We start from the raw sequence: 17,811 nt of genomic DNA on the forward strand, positions 1-17,811 counted from the left end.
ATCATTCATTAGCAATATAGAGCCATTTCCCCTTTTTGGTTGTCACTTACATGCATGAATTGAGGGAATGACATCATCCAGCCATCCACTCTGTCCAAATCCCTCTCTAAAAGCAGCCCCCACCCTCCTGAGAGCCACAGACCATGTGATTTCTGCCCCCTGCATTGATGAAGAATTCTCTTTTTAGTGCTGAGAACTGGGAGGGGTGTGCAGCCTCAGCCAATCAGACATTAAACCTCTCTCTGCTGCTCAAAGCAGGAGGGTGGGGGCTGCTCTCAGAGAGTGAGCTGGCAGAGCAGAGCTGCAATGATTGCTGGAAGATGTAGGCAAAGGAAGGAAAGGATGGCAAATAATATCAAGCAGCCAGAGAAGACAACAGGGGCTACAGGAGCCATGCATCAGGCAGGATGGTTTACAGGAAACATATCCAGGTAGTGTGGTGGCTTTGGAGCTTTTTAATATAAATACTTCCATGAAGTATTCCTTTAAGCAGAAGCTTTACCCAATGAATGGAAGAAATCCAAGCTGCCAGAGCATGGTGTGCAACTTCATGATTCCAGATATGTTTTTGTGGTATAATAGTTCTTCATCTGTCTACATACAATTGCTGTACAACAGGAACAAGACCTCTGGACACTAAGATTCAATTAAACAACTTGTAGACTTTACTCAACCTTCTGGTGCAATTCCAATAAAAAGCAGATGCTCTGGTCAGAAGAATGGATGTTTGGTCACTGTCCATTGAATTAGCATTTTTGAAGCAGCTTTACTACATTTAGCAATGTTTTAGGTGCTTTTTTAGCACATGTACATGGTGCAGATGTACCCTGTTTCCCCGAAAATACACCCTACCCCAAATATAAGCCCTAGCTGGATTATCGGGGTGGGCTGCAATATAAGCCCTACCCCGAAAATAAGACCTAGGGCCAGGGGTACTCAACTGGCGGACCACGGACGCCAGTAATGCGATGCGGACACCCCCCGCCCCCACCTTTTGGCTGGTCCCTTGGCAAGTTAAATGAGCCGGGGCAGGGACGCTGTCGCTTTAAAACATCTGCACGTATGCACGCCCGACGTCACGGACGTGTCCCTGCCCCGGCTGCTACCGGTAAGCAGCAGAAGGAGATCCCGCCGCTGCCGCCGAGAGCTGCAGCTTCAGTTGCGGATGCTACAGGAGTGTGGAGGATGGAGGGCTGCGGGAGTGTGGAATATGGGGGGGTGCGGCATCCTCCACACTCCTGCAGCCCCCCCAATAAATAAATAAGACCCGATCTTATTTTCGGAGAAACATGGTATGTGCTCTCATGTTCCCAGTGTACTGGAAAGGCTGGCTTACTGTGATGCAAGGTGCAAAATGTAGACTTCACGTTGTTCACTCAGCGGTGCCTTCTATAACACTCAGAAAGGTGCATCAAGGAAAGTCTTTTTGAAGTGGCAGACAGACAGCGATGACCCGACTGTAGGTTGATGAAGAAATCAGTGTACTACAAGAAGGCTCTTGTTCAGCATTCTCCTTTCTTGTAAAGACAAAGTTCTCCTTCTCGAAAACAGGAATTTTGTAGAGCAATATCCTCTCAGAGTGGACAGAAACAGGAGCAGAGGAACAGTGACTTGCTTGTAGACCTAAGTGTAAGACATGTGGCCTAGGTGTAGGTATGTCTTTTAATAGCAGGGGCTAAGAAATATACACACTGCTAGCTGACTGGAACTCCCAGCAAGTGCAGGGCTAGGAGATGTTACTCTGGCCAAGGCCAGGCCTGGACTAACTAACTGGTTCTAACAAGTTTAGGTCTACCCCTTTTGCTAGGCAGAAGAGGTCGGAACAGAGATTTTCTCCTGCAATGATTGACTAGGAGTATCATGTGACCAAAGCACTATTCAACTGCAAATAGCAAAATGTTCAAGTGTACCTGTCCTATAACAGAAAAAAATAGGTTACTAGGTTATGCAAATGCTTTACGTGTCTTTTTTTTTTTTTGTGTCTAGCTTCTGTATTTGGCTCACAAATCCCTCTGTTCTGCTGCTCACTCATTCTGACATCCATTGCTCAGCCCGCCCTCACTCACCATGCATTCACCTCCTCCCTGAGTCTGCTGTGTTGTGTGTATGCAAATAATTCAGTGCAGTGCACATACATACATTTACATTAACCCCCAGTAACTGATAAATGTTTGATGCATAAATCAAACCTTTAGACACTCAACAACTTTCTTAGCATTTTAGCTGGAACAGCCATACTGGGACATTAGATAAGCCCATGGCCCACCATGTTTTGGCTTATGAGACCTTTGCTGTTGGATCATCTGTTATAATTTGATTTATCTTACATCCTTCGACCATAATAGCTGGAGTACAGAAAGACACAAGACAAATGAAATACACTGCTCCAAAAAATAAAGGGAACACTTAAACAACACAATGTAACTCCAAGTCAATGACACTTCTGTGAAATCACACTGTCCACTCAGGAAGAAACACTGATTGACAACCAATTTCACATGCTGTTCTGCAAATGGAACAGACAACAGGTGGAAATTATAGGCAATTAGCAAGACACCCCCAATAAAGGAGTGGTTCTGCAGGTGGTGACCACAGACCACTTCTCAGTTCCTATGCTTCCTGGCTGATGTTTTGGTCACTTTTGAATGCTGGTGGTGCATTCAATCTAGTGGTAGCATGAGATGGAGTCTACAACCCACACAAGTGGCTCAGGTAGTGCAGCTCATCCAGGATGTCACATCAATGCGAGCTGTGGCAAGAAGGTTTGCTGTGTCTGTCAGCATAGTGTCCAGAGCATGGAGGTGCTACCAGGAGACAGGCCAGTACATCAGGAGACGTGGAGGAGGCCGTAGGAGGGCAACAACCCAGCAGCAGGACCGCTACCTCCGCCTTTGTGCAAGGAGGAGCACTGCCAGAGCCCTGCAAAATGACCTCCAGCAGGCCACAAATGTGCATGTGTCCACTCAAATGGTCAGAAACAGACTCCATGAGGATGGTATGAGGGCCCGACGTCCACAGGTTGGGGTTGTGCTTACAGCCCAACACCGTGCAGGACGTTTGGCATTTTTTCCAGAGAACACCATGATTGGCAAATTTGCCACTGGCGCCCTGTGCTCTTCACAGATGTAAGCAGGTTCACACTGAGCACATGTGACAGACGTGACAGTCTGAAGACGCCGTGGAGAATGTTCTGCTGCCTGCAACATCCTCCAGCATGACCAGTTTGGCGGTGGGTCAGTAATGGTGTGCGGTGGCATTTCTTTGGGGGGCCACACAGCCCTCCATGTGCTTGCCAGAGGTAGCCTGACTGCCATTAGGTACCAAGATGAGATCCTCAGACCCCTTGTGAGACCATATGCTGGTGCGGTTCCTCCTAATGCAAGACAATGCTAGACCTCATGTGGCTGGGGTGTGTCAGCAGTTCCTGCAAGAGGAAGGCATTGATGCTATGGACTGACCCGCCCGTTCCACAGACCTGAATCTGATTGAGCACATCTGGGACATCATGTCTCACTCCATCCACCAACGCCAAGTCACACCACAGACTGTCCAGGAGTTGGCGGATGCTTTAGTCCGGGTCTGGGAGGACATCCCTCAGGAGACCATCCGCCACCTCATCAGGAGCATGCCCAGGCGTTGTAGGGAGGTCATACGGGCACGTGGAGGCCACACACACTACTGAGCCTCATTGTGACTTGTTTTAAGGACATTACATAAAGTTGGATCAGCCTGTAGTGGGGTTTTCCACTTTGATATTGAGTGTGACTCCATATCCAGACCTCCATAAATTTGATTTCCATTGATAATCTTTGTGTGATGTTGTTGCCAGCACATTCAACTATGTAAAGACAAAAGTATTTCATATGATTAGTTCATTCAGATCTAGGATGTGTTATCTTAGTGTCTTATTTTTATTTTTAGTATCTTATTATTTTTGAGCAGTGTATATAAAGACAGAAGCTATAGTCTAAAAAAGTCTTTATGGATTCAGTATTTCCATCACGTCCGCCCCCTCCTGGTGAAGTCAATACGTTCTAACACAAGTCGGCCCTAGTCGTGCGCTAGATGTGTGTTTCTAAGAGGAAACCCCTTGATGTTAATCTACTGAGAGTATATGGAAAAGTAGTTTGAAGAAAAAAGCGAGACATCCTAGACTCTAGTCTTTCTTTCTGTTACTACATAGCAAGCAGTCAAGTTTTTGCTGATATTATATCGGCTTTAGCTGGAGGGAGCGCACATGCTGGAAATGTTAAACCGTGGAGGTGGTGAGATAACATTTTATCGGATGCGCAGCTGTATAGTGTATTGGATATGTTTTGACCATTCAATATCTAAACAAAAAACAATAAAAAACAAACATCTCTGATGTTCTGGTTCCTGGCACCCTGAACAAACAGCCAGAGGTGTTAGACATTTTTAGACATTTCCCCACTAAAAACATATGGGGAGATTTATCAAAACCTGTGCAGAGGAAAAGTTGCCCATAGCAACCAATCAACTCACTTCAGAAAAAGGTCCATATACAGCATTATTGCTCAGCTCTGTGCAGCACAGTTGTTTTGATGCTACCAGGACTAAATATAGAAGACTAAAGTTTTTAGGATTCTTCACCCTACTTGAAATTTTTTTTTTTAAACTGAACTGGTGCCAGAAAGTTAAACAGATTTGTAAATCTATTTAAAAAATCTTAATCCTTTCAGTACTTACCAACTACTATTTACCCCACAGGAAGTTCTTTTCTTTTTGGATTTCCTTTCTGTCTGACCGCAGTGCTCTCTGCTGACACATTTGTCCATTTTAGTAACTGTCCGGGTAGGAGCAAATCCCCATAGCAAACCTATCCTAACACTTTCTGATATGGACAGAGATGTCAGCAGAGAGCACTGTGGTCAGACAGAAAGGAAATTAAAAAAGAAAAGAACGTCCTGTGGAGCATACAGCAGCTGATAAGTACTAGAAGGATTAAGATTTCTAAATAGAAGTAATTAAAATTTGTTTAACTTTCTGGCACTAGTTGATCTAAACAATTTTTTCCAGCGGAGTACCCCTTTAAGTACCCATTTATTTGAAACAGCCTTTTTATGTGTCCACAATGTGTAAGGTAATACTGTAAGTACTCCCTGTTTCCTAATACAACACAGAACAGCTACACCCACTCTGCTCAGATATTGAACGACTCTACTATATGCTGCTCTGTATGTAAAAGGGGGTCTCTTCAGAAATCGGGAGGGAGGGGGAAGAGCTGGGGAGCAATGGAGAGAGAAGCCCTATTCATTTTAATGGGATCCCCTGTAGTACCAAGAACAGATGTTACTACAGAGCTGTGCCCATACACAGACTACTTTGGAGGTGTTAAAGGGTGCGTTCCCACCTGGCATATTTTGCTGTGTATTTGCTGCATATTTTCCTACCCATTGACTTCAATGGGAAATAAAATATGCAGCAGCAAATACGCAGCAAAATACGCCAGGTGGGAACGTACCCTAAAGTGTACGACGGCTTCCTGACTCTCCCCCAAAAAGATGATGTCATGGAAGAGAAGGTTCAGATGCAGTAATCAAACATACCCAACCCTTGCCTACCCTGACATCATCTGGAATGCTGTACACTTTCGACCAGTGTTTTCCAACCAGGGTACTTCCAGCTGTTGCAAAACTACAACTCCCAGCGTGCCCTGGACAGCCAAAGTCTTTTTCCAGACCTCTGCTTGGGGTGGTGAAGAATTTTTGGATCATTTGCTTTGTACTTTTACAAATTTTCCAAAAATTTGCACTTCATAGATTTCTAACCAATGCATGCAACCAGTGAAAAACATCTAACAAGTGAGTTTTGCAAATATCACTTGAGATACAGGGATGTTAAAAAATAATGCGCAAAAACTGCACATGCAAAAACCATGTGAAATATATATACCGAAATGAAGACCAAAAAACTAATGATCATTTCCCATCATAGAGTCTATAATTATTATTGCCTACTGGAGGATTTTAAACTTTTTTTTTGTAAGGGGGGGGGGGGGGGGGGTCTTGGGAGTGCTTAAATAGTGACATAGAAAGTTTTACGCATTCTACACTTAAACAATTGTTCATTTCCTGACCATACATTCCCTTTAAAGGAGATCTGCAGCCATAGATGTTAATCCCCTAGGGGATAAGTGTCTGATATGGGGAGGGGGGGATCCGAACACTGGAACTCCCCCCTGCACGATCTCCGGTACGGGGCCAGGGCTCTGCTGCGGTTCTCCCGTGCAGGAGGGCACACGCATTAGCCACGCAGAGCCGTGGCAATGCCGGGTCCCCTTACAGGAGATTGCGGAGGGTCCCAGCAGTGCCAATTTTATTTGCCGGCGCCCGCTACAGATGGAATCTCTACCCAAAAATTCCATAGTGTAAATGAGTGTAAATGAGGCATTAAATAATATCACAATAGTGTTTGTTTACAAAGGACTGAAATGCTGCAGATTTTATTTGAATAAGAAAGTCAAATTCTGCAGCAATTATGTCCTTTCTGAACATACCCTAAGGGTACGTTCAGACGAGCGGATTTTCAGCGTATTTTATGCTGCAGATCCGCCGCTGAAGGACCTCTATATGCTGGTTTTACATGTGCCTGCTCGGAGCAATACGCCGCTACGTGCAGACACATAAACGATGTGCGAGTCGCCACGCATGCACGGTGTACTCGCATACATAGCGGCCGCTCCCCCTGCTCAATGAGCTGCCGCGATGTAGGAGTATACTGCGCATGCGCGCGGCGACTCACACTTCGCAGTGTGTATGCACATAGCGGAGTAATGCCGCTCTGAGCAGGAACATGTAAAGCTAGCATATAGGAGGTCCTTCAGCGGCGGATCCGCAGCAAAATCCGCTCGTCTGAACATCCCTTAAGGTGCGTTCACACATAGAGGATCTGCTGCATATTTGTGCTGCATATTTTCTGCAGATGATTTTTTTTTTTTTTTTTTTTTATAGTGACATAGAATGTTTTACGCATACAACACTTAAAAAAAAATTCGGACTATACATTCCCTTTAAGGGTGTGTTCACACGTACGCAGATTTGTATGCAGATTTGATGCGCAGGATTTTCTGCTGCAGATTTCAATGTAAACTAAATGTCTGAGCACCGCTTCTAATCTGCAGTTACAAATTCACGGGAAAAAGGGATCAGTGTCTGATCGAGGGAGAGGGGTCTGAACGCTGGGGCCCCCCACGATCTCCTGTATGCCCCCTCCATGTATCTCTATGGGAGAGGCGGAGATGCAGTGTTCTTGCATCCCCGCCTCTCCCATAGAGCTGTATGGAGGGGGCGTGTCCTCGACCTCAGTGAGGTCGATCACACACACATTAGTTACGCATATTTTTTGCAGATTATTTTGCTACTCATTGAAGTTAATGGGAAGCAAAATCAGCTACACAAAATATGCAGCAGATCCTGTACATGTGAACATACCCTGAAAAGATTATTACCGGCAAGTCTGCAGCAGGCATACTCTACAATACTGTGGTCTGTACTGCCATCTAGTGGATACTGCAGCAAACCACAGTTGGGGGGAGGAAAAAAAAAAAAAAAAGCATAGACCTTTAAAGGCAGTGTATTCCAAACTATGTGGCTCCAGCTGTTACATAGCTACAATTCCAGGCATGCTGGGAGTTGTAGTTTTGCAAGAGGCACACTGGAAAACACCTCTCTAAGGATAACTTGTGTAGGGGACAAGTTATGGACATGTTTGCAATTGTGCCTATATTATTAAAGGGGTACTCTGGTGGAAAACAATTTATTTTAAATCAACTGGTGCCAGAAAGTTATACAGATTTGTAAATGACTTCTATAAAAAAAAAAAATCTTAAATACTGGAAGGATTATCAGATACTGTATACGACAGAAGAAGTTCTTTTCTTTTTTAATTCCTTTTCTGTCTGACCACAGTGCTCTTTGCTGACACCTCTGTCCATGTGAGGAACTGTCCAGAGCATGAGAGGTTTGCTATGGGGATTCTCCTGCTCTGGACAGTTCCTGACATGGACAGAGGTGTCAGCAGAGAGCACTGTGGTCAGACAGAAAAGGAATTAAAGAAAACAACTTTCTCTGTAGTATACAGCAGCTGATAAGTACTGGAAGGGTTTAGATTTAATAGAAGTAATTTACAAAATTTGTATAACTTTCTGGCACCAGTTGATTTAAAATAAAATTGTTTACCACCGGAGTACCCCTTTAACCCCTTGAGGACCAGTTCAATTCTTTATTTAATTCCAGATTCTAGTTGTCATAGCATTTTTACGTCCACATACCTGTAGGAGGTCTTGTATTTGCAGGAAGTTATATTGTACTGTACTATGTCAACATAGTCTTATTCTTCAGGTGTTAAAGATCTGTACATCAAGTTCTTCAAATACTCTTGTGCTGCTGTGAACATCCCCTGAGCTTCTAGGACACCGATTTCCCAACTGTTGCAAAACTACCATTCGCTGTTCGGGCATGCTGGGAGTTGTAGTTTTTCAACAGCTGGAAAGCCACAGGGTAGATATTCCTGTTTGATAACATTACACAATAGCTAAAAAGTCATATCATGAAGGGAAGACAAAAAAATAGACCAAACTCCAAGATTAATAAAAATGGTGTTTTATTTTTAGGAGCATAATGACCATAATGGTTAAAGGGGTCTTCCACTCCAATGATTTCACTGTTCACAGACATTCCAGAAGGCACGAGGAGGATTTCCAGGCATAAAACGTTCAGACAATGACACATAATGTGATCCCACCATACGTACAATATGGGGGCAGCCGATATTTTGACAACAGCCAATAAATATATTAGGATCACTCTTTTTTTTAAGTGGACGATCAATAGAAGGACAAAGCCTATAGAAATGCAACCATTGTGAGATAGTGGCGCTACCATTGTGAGACAGTGGCGCTACCATTGTGAGACAGTGGCGCTACCATTGTGAGACAGTGGCGCTACCATTGTGAGACAGTGGCGCTACCTATAAGTTGCAAAACTACAACTCCCAGATGTCCGGGCCTGCTGGGATTTGTAATTTTTGCAAAAACTGGAGGCACCATGGTTGGAAAACACTATTTCATATTTACTATCGACCATTACAAAAACCTTGGCACATGGTAAACAATACTTGGTAATGCCATAAACTCCAGGCACTTCCACTTGTAGGTTGCAGTTTCATGAATGTCTGCTTCCTCCATTGGTTGCTATGACAGGACCACTAAATAATAAAGCACTTTCACCCATCTATTCACTCACACATAAAATATATTATTATTATTATTATAGATTAAATTGAAAATGATTATCCGCTTTCTGCAATTATATCTGTACAAAATAGTTTTAGAATCTGAACGGTTGCTTTGGGCAAGGTAACAGCACGACTCCAGTTGTTGCAAAACTACAACTTCCAACAAGCAAGGAGTTGTAGTTCTCCAAAATCTGGAGGCACCCTAACTGGGAAACACTGCTTAAGATAGTCGTCCTGGTAGAGAAGCTGTTGTCGGAAGTGTCTGGCTGAGGCCTACCCCTACAATCTCCATAAACACAAGCGTTTGGCGGTACCAAAGATAAAATGTGTGTGGGGAGGTCGGGAGAGATGGCTGAACAAACAATCAGCAGGCAGCAATTAATAAAGTACTCCGGTGCATTTTTTTTTTTTAACCCTCTGTGACTGGGCTTTCAAGTGAAACAAAACAAACTTTAACTCCCCTTCGTACGTTCCCCCGTTGTGCTGATATCGATCCTGTTCTCCGGTCCCTGACTTCTTCCGCCTGTAAGTCGAAGAGTCACGTGGCGCTCAGCGTATCATCGGCCGCAGGGGGACACTGCTGCGGCTGGTGATACGCTGAGCGTCACATGACTCTTCAACTGACAGGAAGCGGAAGAAGTCGGGGACCGGAGAATGGGACATCGATATCAGTACAACGGGGGAACGTACGAAGGGGAGTTAAAGTTTGTTTTGTTTCACTTGGCAGCCCAGGCACAGAGGGTTAAAAAAAAAAAAATGCACCGGAGTACTTCTTTAAAGCTGTAGGACCACCTTTAATCTAGAGCAGTGTTTCCCAACCAGGGTGCCTCCAGGTGTTGCAGATAAATGCTGTCCAGGCTTTCTGGGAGTTGTAGTTTTGCAACATCTGGAGGCACCCTGGTTGGGAAACACTGATCTAGAGGATGATGTGCTTGCCAGAGAGCTGCAGACTGTTTGTGCAAGGTCAGTCAATATCCGATTTCAAACAGTCTGCAGCTCTCTGGTAAGCACATCATCTTCTAGATCAGTGTTTCCCAACCAGGGTGCCTCCAGATGTTGCAAAACTACAACTCCTAGCATGCCTGGTTATCTCTATTCTCTCTTTATTCTTTTGGAAGGATCAAGAGAGAATAGAGATAACCAGGCAAGATGGGAGCTGTAGTTCTGCAACAGCTGGAGGCACCTTCCCAAAAAATTCTAAACAGGTCATTTCTTGGAGGCTCTAAAGGCGCCTTTGTTGGGAAAAAACTGTTCTAAGTAAAAGTGATGTGTTATACCTTGTGCAAGGCCTAAGGGGGCAGAGCACGACACCGGGATTCCTACATTATGATCCTTGTGTCATAATAACACTATTTTACCTAGGAAGTTCCTTAAAATTTTCTCTGTGTTGACCTATAATAGAACTAAACACCATGGGGGAGATTTATCAAAACCGGTCCAGAGGAAAAGTTGCTGAGTTGCCCATAGCAACCAATCAGATCGCTTCTTTGATTTTTGAACAGGCCTCTGAAAAATGAAAGAAGCGATCTGATTGGTTGCTATGGGCAACTCAGCAACTTTTCCTCCGGACAGGTTTTGATAAATCTCCCCCCATGTTCTTGAACACAAATCTACAGATAGAGTAGATCTAGAGAGTTGGTAGGCCTCAAACCTTCAGATATTGCCTAGCAACAAACAACACAGCCGGAGATCGACTGCTCTGGTCTCCACAGGAACATGGATATCTAAAGTAGTCATCCAAAATACTGCGAAATGCCCAACAGGACGTCGTACCGATAACTAACCACCGGCAAGAACAATCTTGAAGACCTTGTAGCCATTTGGGCAGATTCCCTGTGATTGAGTCCAGTTTATGTACCTGCACATCACATGACATGCCATGTGCTCACACACCGCACCGGACAGTCGGCGACATTCCTATAGGGGCAACAATAAAAAAGGAAGGAATTGTGCCTTGAATGAGACGAAAAACTCGATCACAAAGTCTTCAATTGCCGGTCGCTGTTTAACTGGCGGAAGAAGGCTTTCCCAAATTCATAGGAGCTGATCATGATGGCGCAGGCGGGCGCAACCTTGATCAAGCGGGGACTGAGACCTGCAATGTGAAAGAGAAGATCAGACGTCACATAAAATACAGGAGACTGGATTATTGCACATGTAGCAAACCTAGACATTAAAGGGGTACTCCGCAGCGATGTCATAGCCCCGCCCCCTCATTACGTCACGCGCCCCCCCCCCCCCGCCTCCTCAATGCAAGTCTATGGGAGGGGGCATGACGGCTGTCACGCCCCTTCCATAGACTTGCATTGAGTGGGGCGGGGCATGACGTCATTAGGGGGTGGGGCTATGGAGTCACGAGCTCCCGGCGCTGGCTCCAGCGTTCAGAACAGTTTGTTCCAAACTCTGAGCAGCGGAGTACCCCTTTAACAACCCATGGCTTGTATACACGTAATGGTGCCGTAAGGAGGTATGGCGCTACTATTAACCCTTTAGATCACCACTGTGAGTCTAAAGGGACTTTAAAAAGGCTGTTGGTGGTATAGTGGTGTGGATCGCCCCCCTAGTGTGAATGTGTATGGTGGGGAGATCCAGTGTTGAGGTAGCAGGAAGGCTTACATTAGCCTCCATGGCTGCAGACCCTCTGGTATTGATAGATCCCGTCTGTAGCAGGTTCCATCAATGGCGCACAGAGCACACAGATCAATAGAAATGCATTCATCTGTATAAGAAATCTAATGATTCCTCATAACAAGTATCCCAAGGGAACCAATAGAAAAAAAATGTAATAAAAAGGCTTATTGCACACATAATAACTTGTTCCATATTAAAAGTTGAAATCACCCCCCTTTTCCATTTAAAATATAGATAAAATAAAAACAAAACATGTTTGGTATCGCCACGTCAGAACTATTAAAATATAACATTATCTATCCCGTATGCTAAATGACAAAGTAAAAAAAAAAAAAAATACCGAACCCCAGAATTCCGTTTTCTTGATCACAAATCCTCCCCCCCCAAAAAAAAAAAAAAAAAAAAATGTAGAATTTTCTGAAGTAGTAAAACATTATGAAAACTATATAAGTTGGGTATTTTTGTAATTGTGCCTACATAAAGAATCAAGATAACATAGTTTGACATCAACAGCGTTATTTTTATTATTTTTTATAGTTTTCTACCTTGATATTGCTCTGTATTTTCTGCTCAGTCAGATTCACAGACTGGGAAGGGGCGTTCCCCAGCATGCGTGACATCATCTGAAGCCATACAGGGGAGAACTTCCTCCCTCACTCTGCTACACACAGCCAATAGAAGTTCAGTGTGAGATGAGCTATGATTGGCTAAGGCTGCACACACCCCCCTCAGCACTCCAGATTGCATTTCCTGATTTTGGACTCCTGCCAGGCCAGCAGGAGTCCAAAGTCTGTGCAAGAGATGGGGGAAAATGTGCTCTGGACAAGTAGGGAGACACCTAGTGGCAGCTTTTTAAAACACAAATAAAACATAGAAAACTAAAAAGAAAATGTAACAAAGTACATTAGAAAGATTTTTTTTATTTACCATAAGGAGTGCAATAGCAAAAATTAGTTTTAATGAGAGTGCCCATTTTAAAAGTAAGGAAATATAAAAGAGCAAAAAGATAAATTGGCAAGTTTTGCAACAACTGGAGGTCCACCATTTGGAGACCACTATCATACAGACATGTCAATAGTTTTGATTAGTCGGGTTTCGGTGCTGAGAACCCTACCAATTGTTAGAACGGTGGGGTTGTTCTTTTTTGCTATACAAGAGACACAAAAAGTAGTGAAAACCCTCAATAAATACACTCACCAGCAAAAAGACCGCTGAAGCCGTTCTCGGACATTATTATACGCATTATCCTCCAGGTGGACGTAGATTTTTTCTGTGAACCTAAAAGAAAACATAAACCCATTTGAAAGAGCAAAATCAGAAAGATTACAGTCATGTTTTCACTTCCTTGGACACCGAACCGCATTGCACTGTGGCTGATCTACATCATGGCGGTAATTGGCGTTCAACCTGCCCAGTACCAGTAAGTAGTAAGTATGGTCTTGTTTCTGTAATTTTAAAGGGGTACTAGGACTACTGAAAAACTTATCTGCAGGATAGTATCTTTGGCGCTCCCACACACAGCGAATAGATCACATGCCAACTGTGATTTTAAAGGGGAACTCTGCTACTGTAAAACGTATGCCATATCTGCATGATAGTATCTTCAGCGCCCCCATAGAGCACATGCCAACAGGACACCCCACGTACAGGAAGAGGCGGGACCCCGTTCTGGAGATCACAGGGGGTCCCAGTGGTCAAACCCCCCTCCCCCATGTGATAAGACACTTATGCTGCAGATAGAGGATATGTTTTAAAGTAGTAGAGCAACCCTTTAAAAGGGGTATTCCAGGGAAAAATTTTTTTTTTTTTTTTAAATCAACTGGCTCCAGAAAGTTAAAGGGGTATTCCAGGCCAAAACTTTTTTTTATTTTATATATATATATATATATATATATATATATATATATGTATATATATATATATCTCAACTGGCTCCGGAAAGTTAAACACTTTTGTGAATTACTTCTATTAAAAAAAATCTTAATCCTTCCAATAGTTATTAGCTTCTGAAGTTGAGTTGCTGTTTTCTGTCTAACTGCTTTCTGATTATATATATATATATATATATATATATATATATATATATATATATATATATATATATATATAAAGTTTTTGCCTGGAATACCCCTTTAAACAGATTCATAAATGAACAGAATGTAGATACAGGATCCGGCACTGCTGTATATACGGCAAATAATCAGCAACAGGTGGACAGTAGAAGCAAAGATCAAATCTTTATGGTGCTCAGTCCAAAGATCGTAGATAAAATCAGATATTAATATAGTAAGAATGGAGGACGGCACTCACCCAAGATGGTAGCTTCAAAAGGTTCTTCATTGTAAAAACACGTTGGCGGTGTCAGACAGGTGAATGGACAGGAACGCCGAGGGCCTCAGCGTGCAGGTAACAGCTTTGTCGTACTTCCGTACTTCGTCAGACCAGATTTGTAAATTACTTCTATTAAAAAATCTTAATCCTTCCAATAAACATCAGCTGCTGAAGTTGAGTTGTGCTTTTCTGTCTGGCAACAGTGCTCTCTGCTGACATCTCTGCTTGTCTCAGGAACTGCACAAAGTAGAAGAGGTTTGCTATGGGGATTTGCTTCGACTCTGGACAGTTCCCGAGACAGGTGTCATCAGAGAGCACTTAGACAGAAAAGAACAACTCAACTTCAGCAGCTCATACGTACTGAAAGTAATTTACAAATCTGTTTAACTTTCTGGAGCCAGTTGATATATTTAAAAAAAAAGGTTTTTTTCCTGGATAACCCCTTTAAAGTAATTTTGGTCACACCCTTAAATCGTTACTCTACTGCCTCAGCGTTCAAAACATTTTGTTGGGGGTTCGTGGCGTCATGGCCACGCCCCCTCGTGACGTCCCGCCACACCACCTAAATGCAACTCAAGAGGTGTGATGGCCTCCACGCCCCCTCCCATAGACTTGAATTGAGGGGGCGTGGTGTGACATCACTAGGGGTTCCGGACGCTCAGGCAGTGGAGTACCCCTTTAAAACCTTACCTGCTGGGAAACTACTAGGGAGGCCTCCTGACCCCTGTACCACCAGGCAAGGTGTCTGTCAGACTGAATGGAGAGGTGGACGAGTCAACTTTTATGTTTGCAACTTTATTCTATAAAATCAAACTTTTTATACTTTTTTTTATACAGTATTTTATTTTCTACCCTATGTGAAGCAGAACAGAATGTCCATGTTATGGGGGGACTGTAGGTCATTACAGCCAAGAAGTGGAAAAAAAAATTAAAAATACTTCATCACTTACTGTGCACCACCTCCGATTCTCCAACTTCGATTTGTCTTCTCGTTTTCACCACATCGAACGGTAAAGTGACTACAGAGGCGAACTGCAAAATACAAAGCCCCATTCCATCACCTGGAACTGTTCATGCAGGGTGTACTAAAATGGTAAAGGCCTGGTAAGTGTGCTCCCAGCTGTTGCAAAACTACAACTCCTAGCATGCCCGGACAGCCGAAGGCTGTCCGGGCATGCTGGGAGTTGTAGTTTTGCAACAGCTGGAGGTGCCCTGCTTGGGAAACACTGCTTTACAGATGATGCTGAAACGACGCAGTCTCGAAAGAGTTAAATGACCTATTCAACTCTGCTACATCTGCAAGTGGCTAATGAAATCTCTTCGGCTGTCTGGGCATGCTAGTAGTTGTAGTTTTGCAACAGCTGGAGGCGCCCTGCTTGGGAAACACTGCTTTACAGATGATGCCGAAACGATGCAGTCTCGAAAGAGTTAAATGACCTATTCAACTCTGCTACATCTGCAAGTGGCTAATGAAATCCCTTCGGCTGTCCGGGCATGCTGGGTGTTGTAGTTTTGAAACAGCTGGAGACACACTGGTTGGGAAACACTGGTTTATACACTGAAAAGTGATGTGGAGGCCAATCATTGGCTGTTAGTGGGTCATGATGAATGGCTGCGTTGGTCTCAAGAGAGAGCAGTAGAGTAGACAAGAGACCACCAGGGGTCCCGGGAAGCATCAGAGAAGTGACTGGGACGGGGCTGATGGTGGGTCACATGTCCATGTCGAGAGAACCAGGAAGTAGAGACTGGTGGGGGATCAATAATAAATAATAATAATACTAGCGATACTCACCTTACTGATCTCCACTGCTCCTGTTCCCAACTTCGTGTACCTTCTCAACACGGACATGTGACCACTGCAACCAATCACTGGCCACAGCAGTGACCCACTACAATCAGTAATAGGCTTCATCTCATCTCTTTGTTGGCAGGTAGTAGAGACTGGCAGAGAACCAGGCGAAGGCCAAAACAAGAAATCAATAAGGAGAGTATGAAACAAAGATCAATAAGGCGAGTATGAAACAGAGATCAATAGGGCGAGTATGAAACAGAAATCAATAGGGCGAGTATGAAACAGAGATCAATAAGGTGAGTATGAAACAGAGATCAATAAGGTGAGTATGAAACAAAGATCAATAAGGCGAGTATGAAACAGAGATCAATAAGGCGAGTATGAAACAGAGATCAATAAGGAGAGTATGAAACAGAGATCAATAAGGCGAGTATGAAACAGATCAACAAGGCGAGTATGAAACAGAGATCAATAAGGTGAGTATGAAACAGAGATCAATAAGGAGAGTATGAAACAGAGATCAATAAGGAGAGTATGAAACAGAGATCAATAAGGAGAGTATGAAACAGAGATCAATAAGGAGAGTATGAAACAGAGATCAATAAGGAGAGTATGAAACAGAGATCAATAAGGAGAGTATGAAACAGAGATCAATAAGGAGAGTATGAAACAGAGATCAATAAGGAGAGTATGAAACAGAGATCAATAAGGCGAGTATGAAACAGAGATCAATAAGGGGAGTATGAAACAGAGATCAATAAGGAGAGTATGAAACAGAGATCAATAAGGAGAGTATGAAACAGATCAATAAGGCGAGTATGAAACAGATCAATAAGGCGAGTATGAAACAGATCAATAAGGAGTATGAAACAGAGATCAATAAGGAGTATGAAACAGAGATCAATAAGGAGAGTATGAAACAGAGATCAATAAGGAGAGTATGAAACAGAGATCAATAAGGAGAGTATGAAACAGAGATCAATAAGGTGAGTATGAAACAGAGATCAATAAGGAGTATGAAACAGAGATCAATAAGGAGAGTATGAAACAGATCAATAAGGAGAGTATGAAACAGAGATCAATAAGGAGAGTATGAAACAGATCAATAAGGAGAGTATGAAACAGATCAATAAGGAGAGTATGAAACAGAGATCAATAAGGTGAGTATGAAACAGATCAATAAGGTGAATATGAAACAGAGATCAATAAGGAGTATGAAACAGAGATCAATAAGGAGAGTATGAAACAGAGATCAATAAGGAGAGTATGAAACAGATCAATAAGGTGAGTATGAAACAGAGATCAATAAGGAGAGTATGAAACAGAGATCAATAAGGAGAGTATGAAACAGATCAATAAGGTGAGTATGAAACAGATCAATAAGGAGTATGAAACAGAGATCAATAAGGGGAGTATGAAACAGAGATCAATAAGGCGAGTATGAAACAGAGATCAATAAGGAGAGTATGAAACAGAGATCAATAAGGAGAGTATGAAACAGATCAATAAGGAGAGTATGAAACAGATCAATAAGGTGAGTATGAAACAGAGATCAATAAGGAGTATGAAACAGAGATCAATAAGGAGAGTATGAAACAGAGATCAATAAGGTGAGTATGAAACAGAGATCAATAAGGAGACTATGAAACAGAGATCAATAAGGAGAGTATGAAACAGAGATCAATAAGGAGAGTATGAAACAGAGATCAATAAGGCGAGTATGAAACAGATCAATAAGGCGAGTATGAAACAGATCAATAAGGAGTATGAAACAGAGATCAATAAGGAGTATGAAACAGAGA

The 17,811-nt window shown here is 43.0% G+C and overlaps 1 protein-coding gene across 1 annotated transcript in view; it reads right to left on the reverse strand.

Moving 5' to 3' along the window:
- Positions 1-10,784: 10,784 nt before the first annotated feature.
- SLC25A40 (solute carrier family 25 member 40) overlaps positions 10,785-17,811 on the reverse strand; it is a 28,545-nt gene continuing 21,518 nt past the window's right edge. Inside the window, exons 9-11 of the mRNA XM_056519132.1 lie at positions 15,168-15,249; positions 13,084-13,164; positions 10,785-11,350 (exon numbers count right to left, since the gene is read on the reverse strand). Of these exons, the coding sequence (XP_056375107.1) occupies positions 11,232-11,350; positions 13,084-13,164; positions 15,168-15,249 (282 nt within the window). The 3' untranslated portion in view covers positions 10,785-11,231. The remainder of the gene's footprint in view (positions 11,351-13,083; positions 13,165-15,167; positions 15,250-17,811) is intronic.

The sequence above is a fragment of the Hyla sarda genome, chromosome 5 (genome assembly GCF_029499605.1).
Source record: "Hyla sarda isolate aHylSar1 chromosome 5, aHylSar1.hap1, whole genome shotgun sequence".
NCBI lineage: Eukaryota > Metazoa > Chordata > Amphibia > Anura > Hylidae > Hyla > Hyla sarda.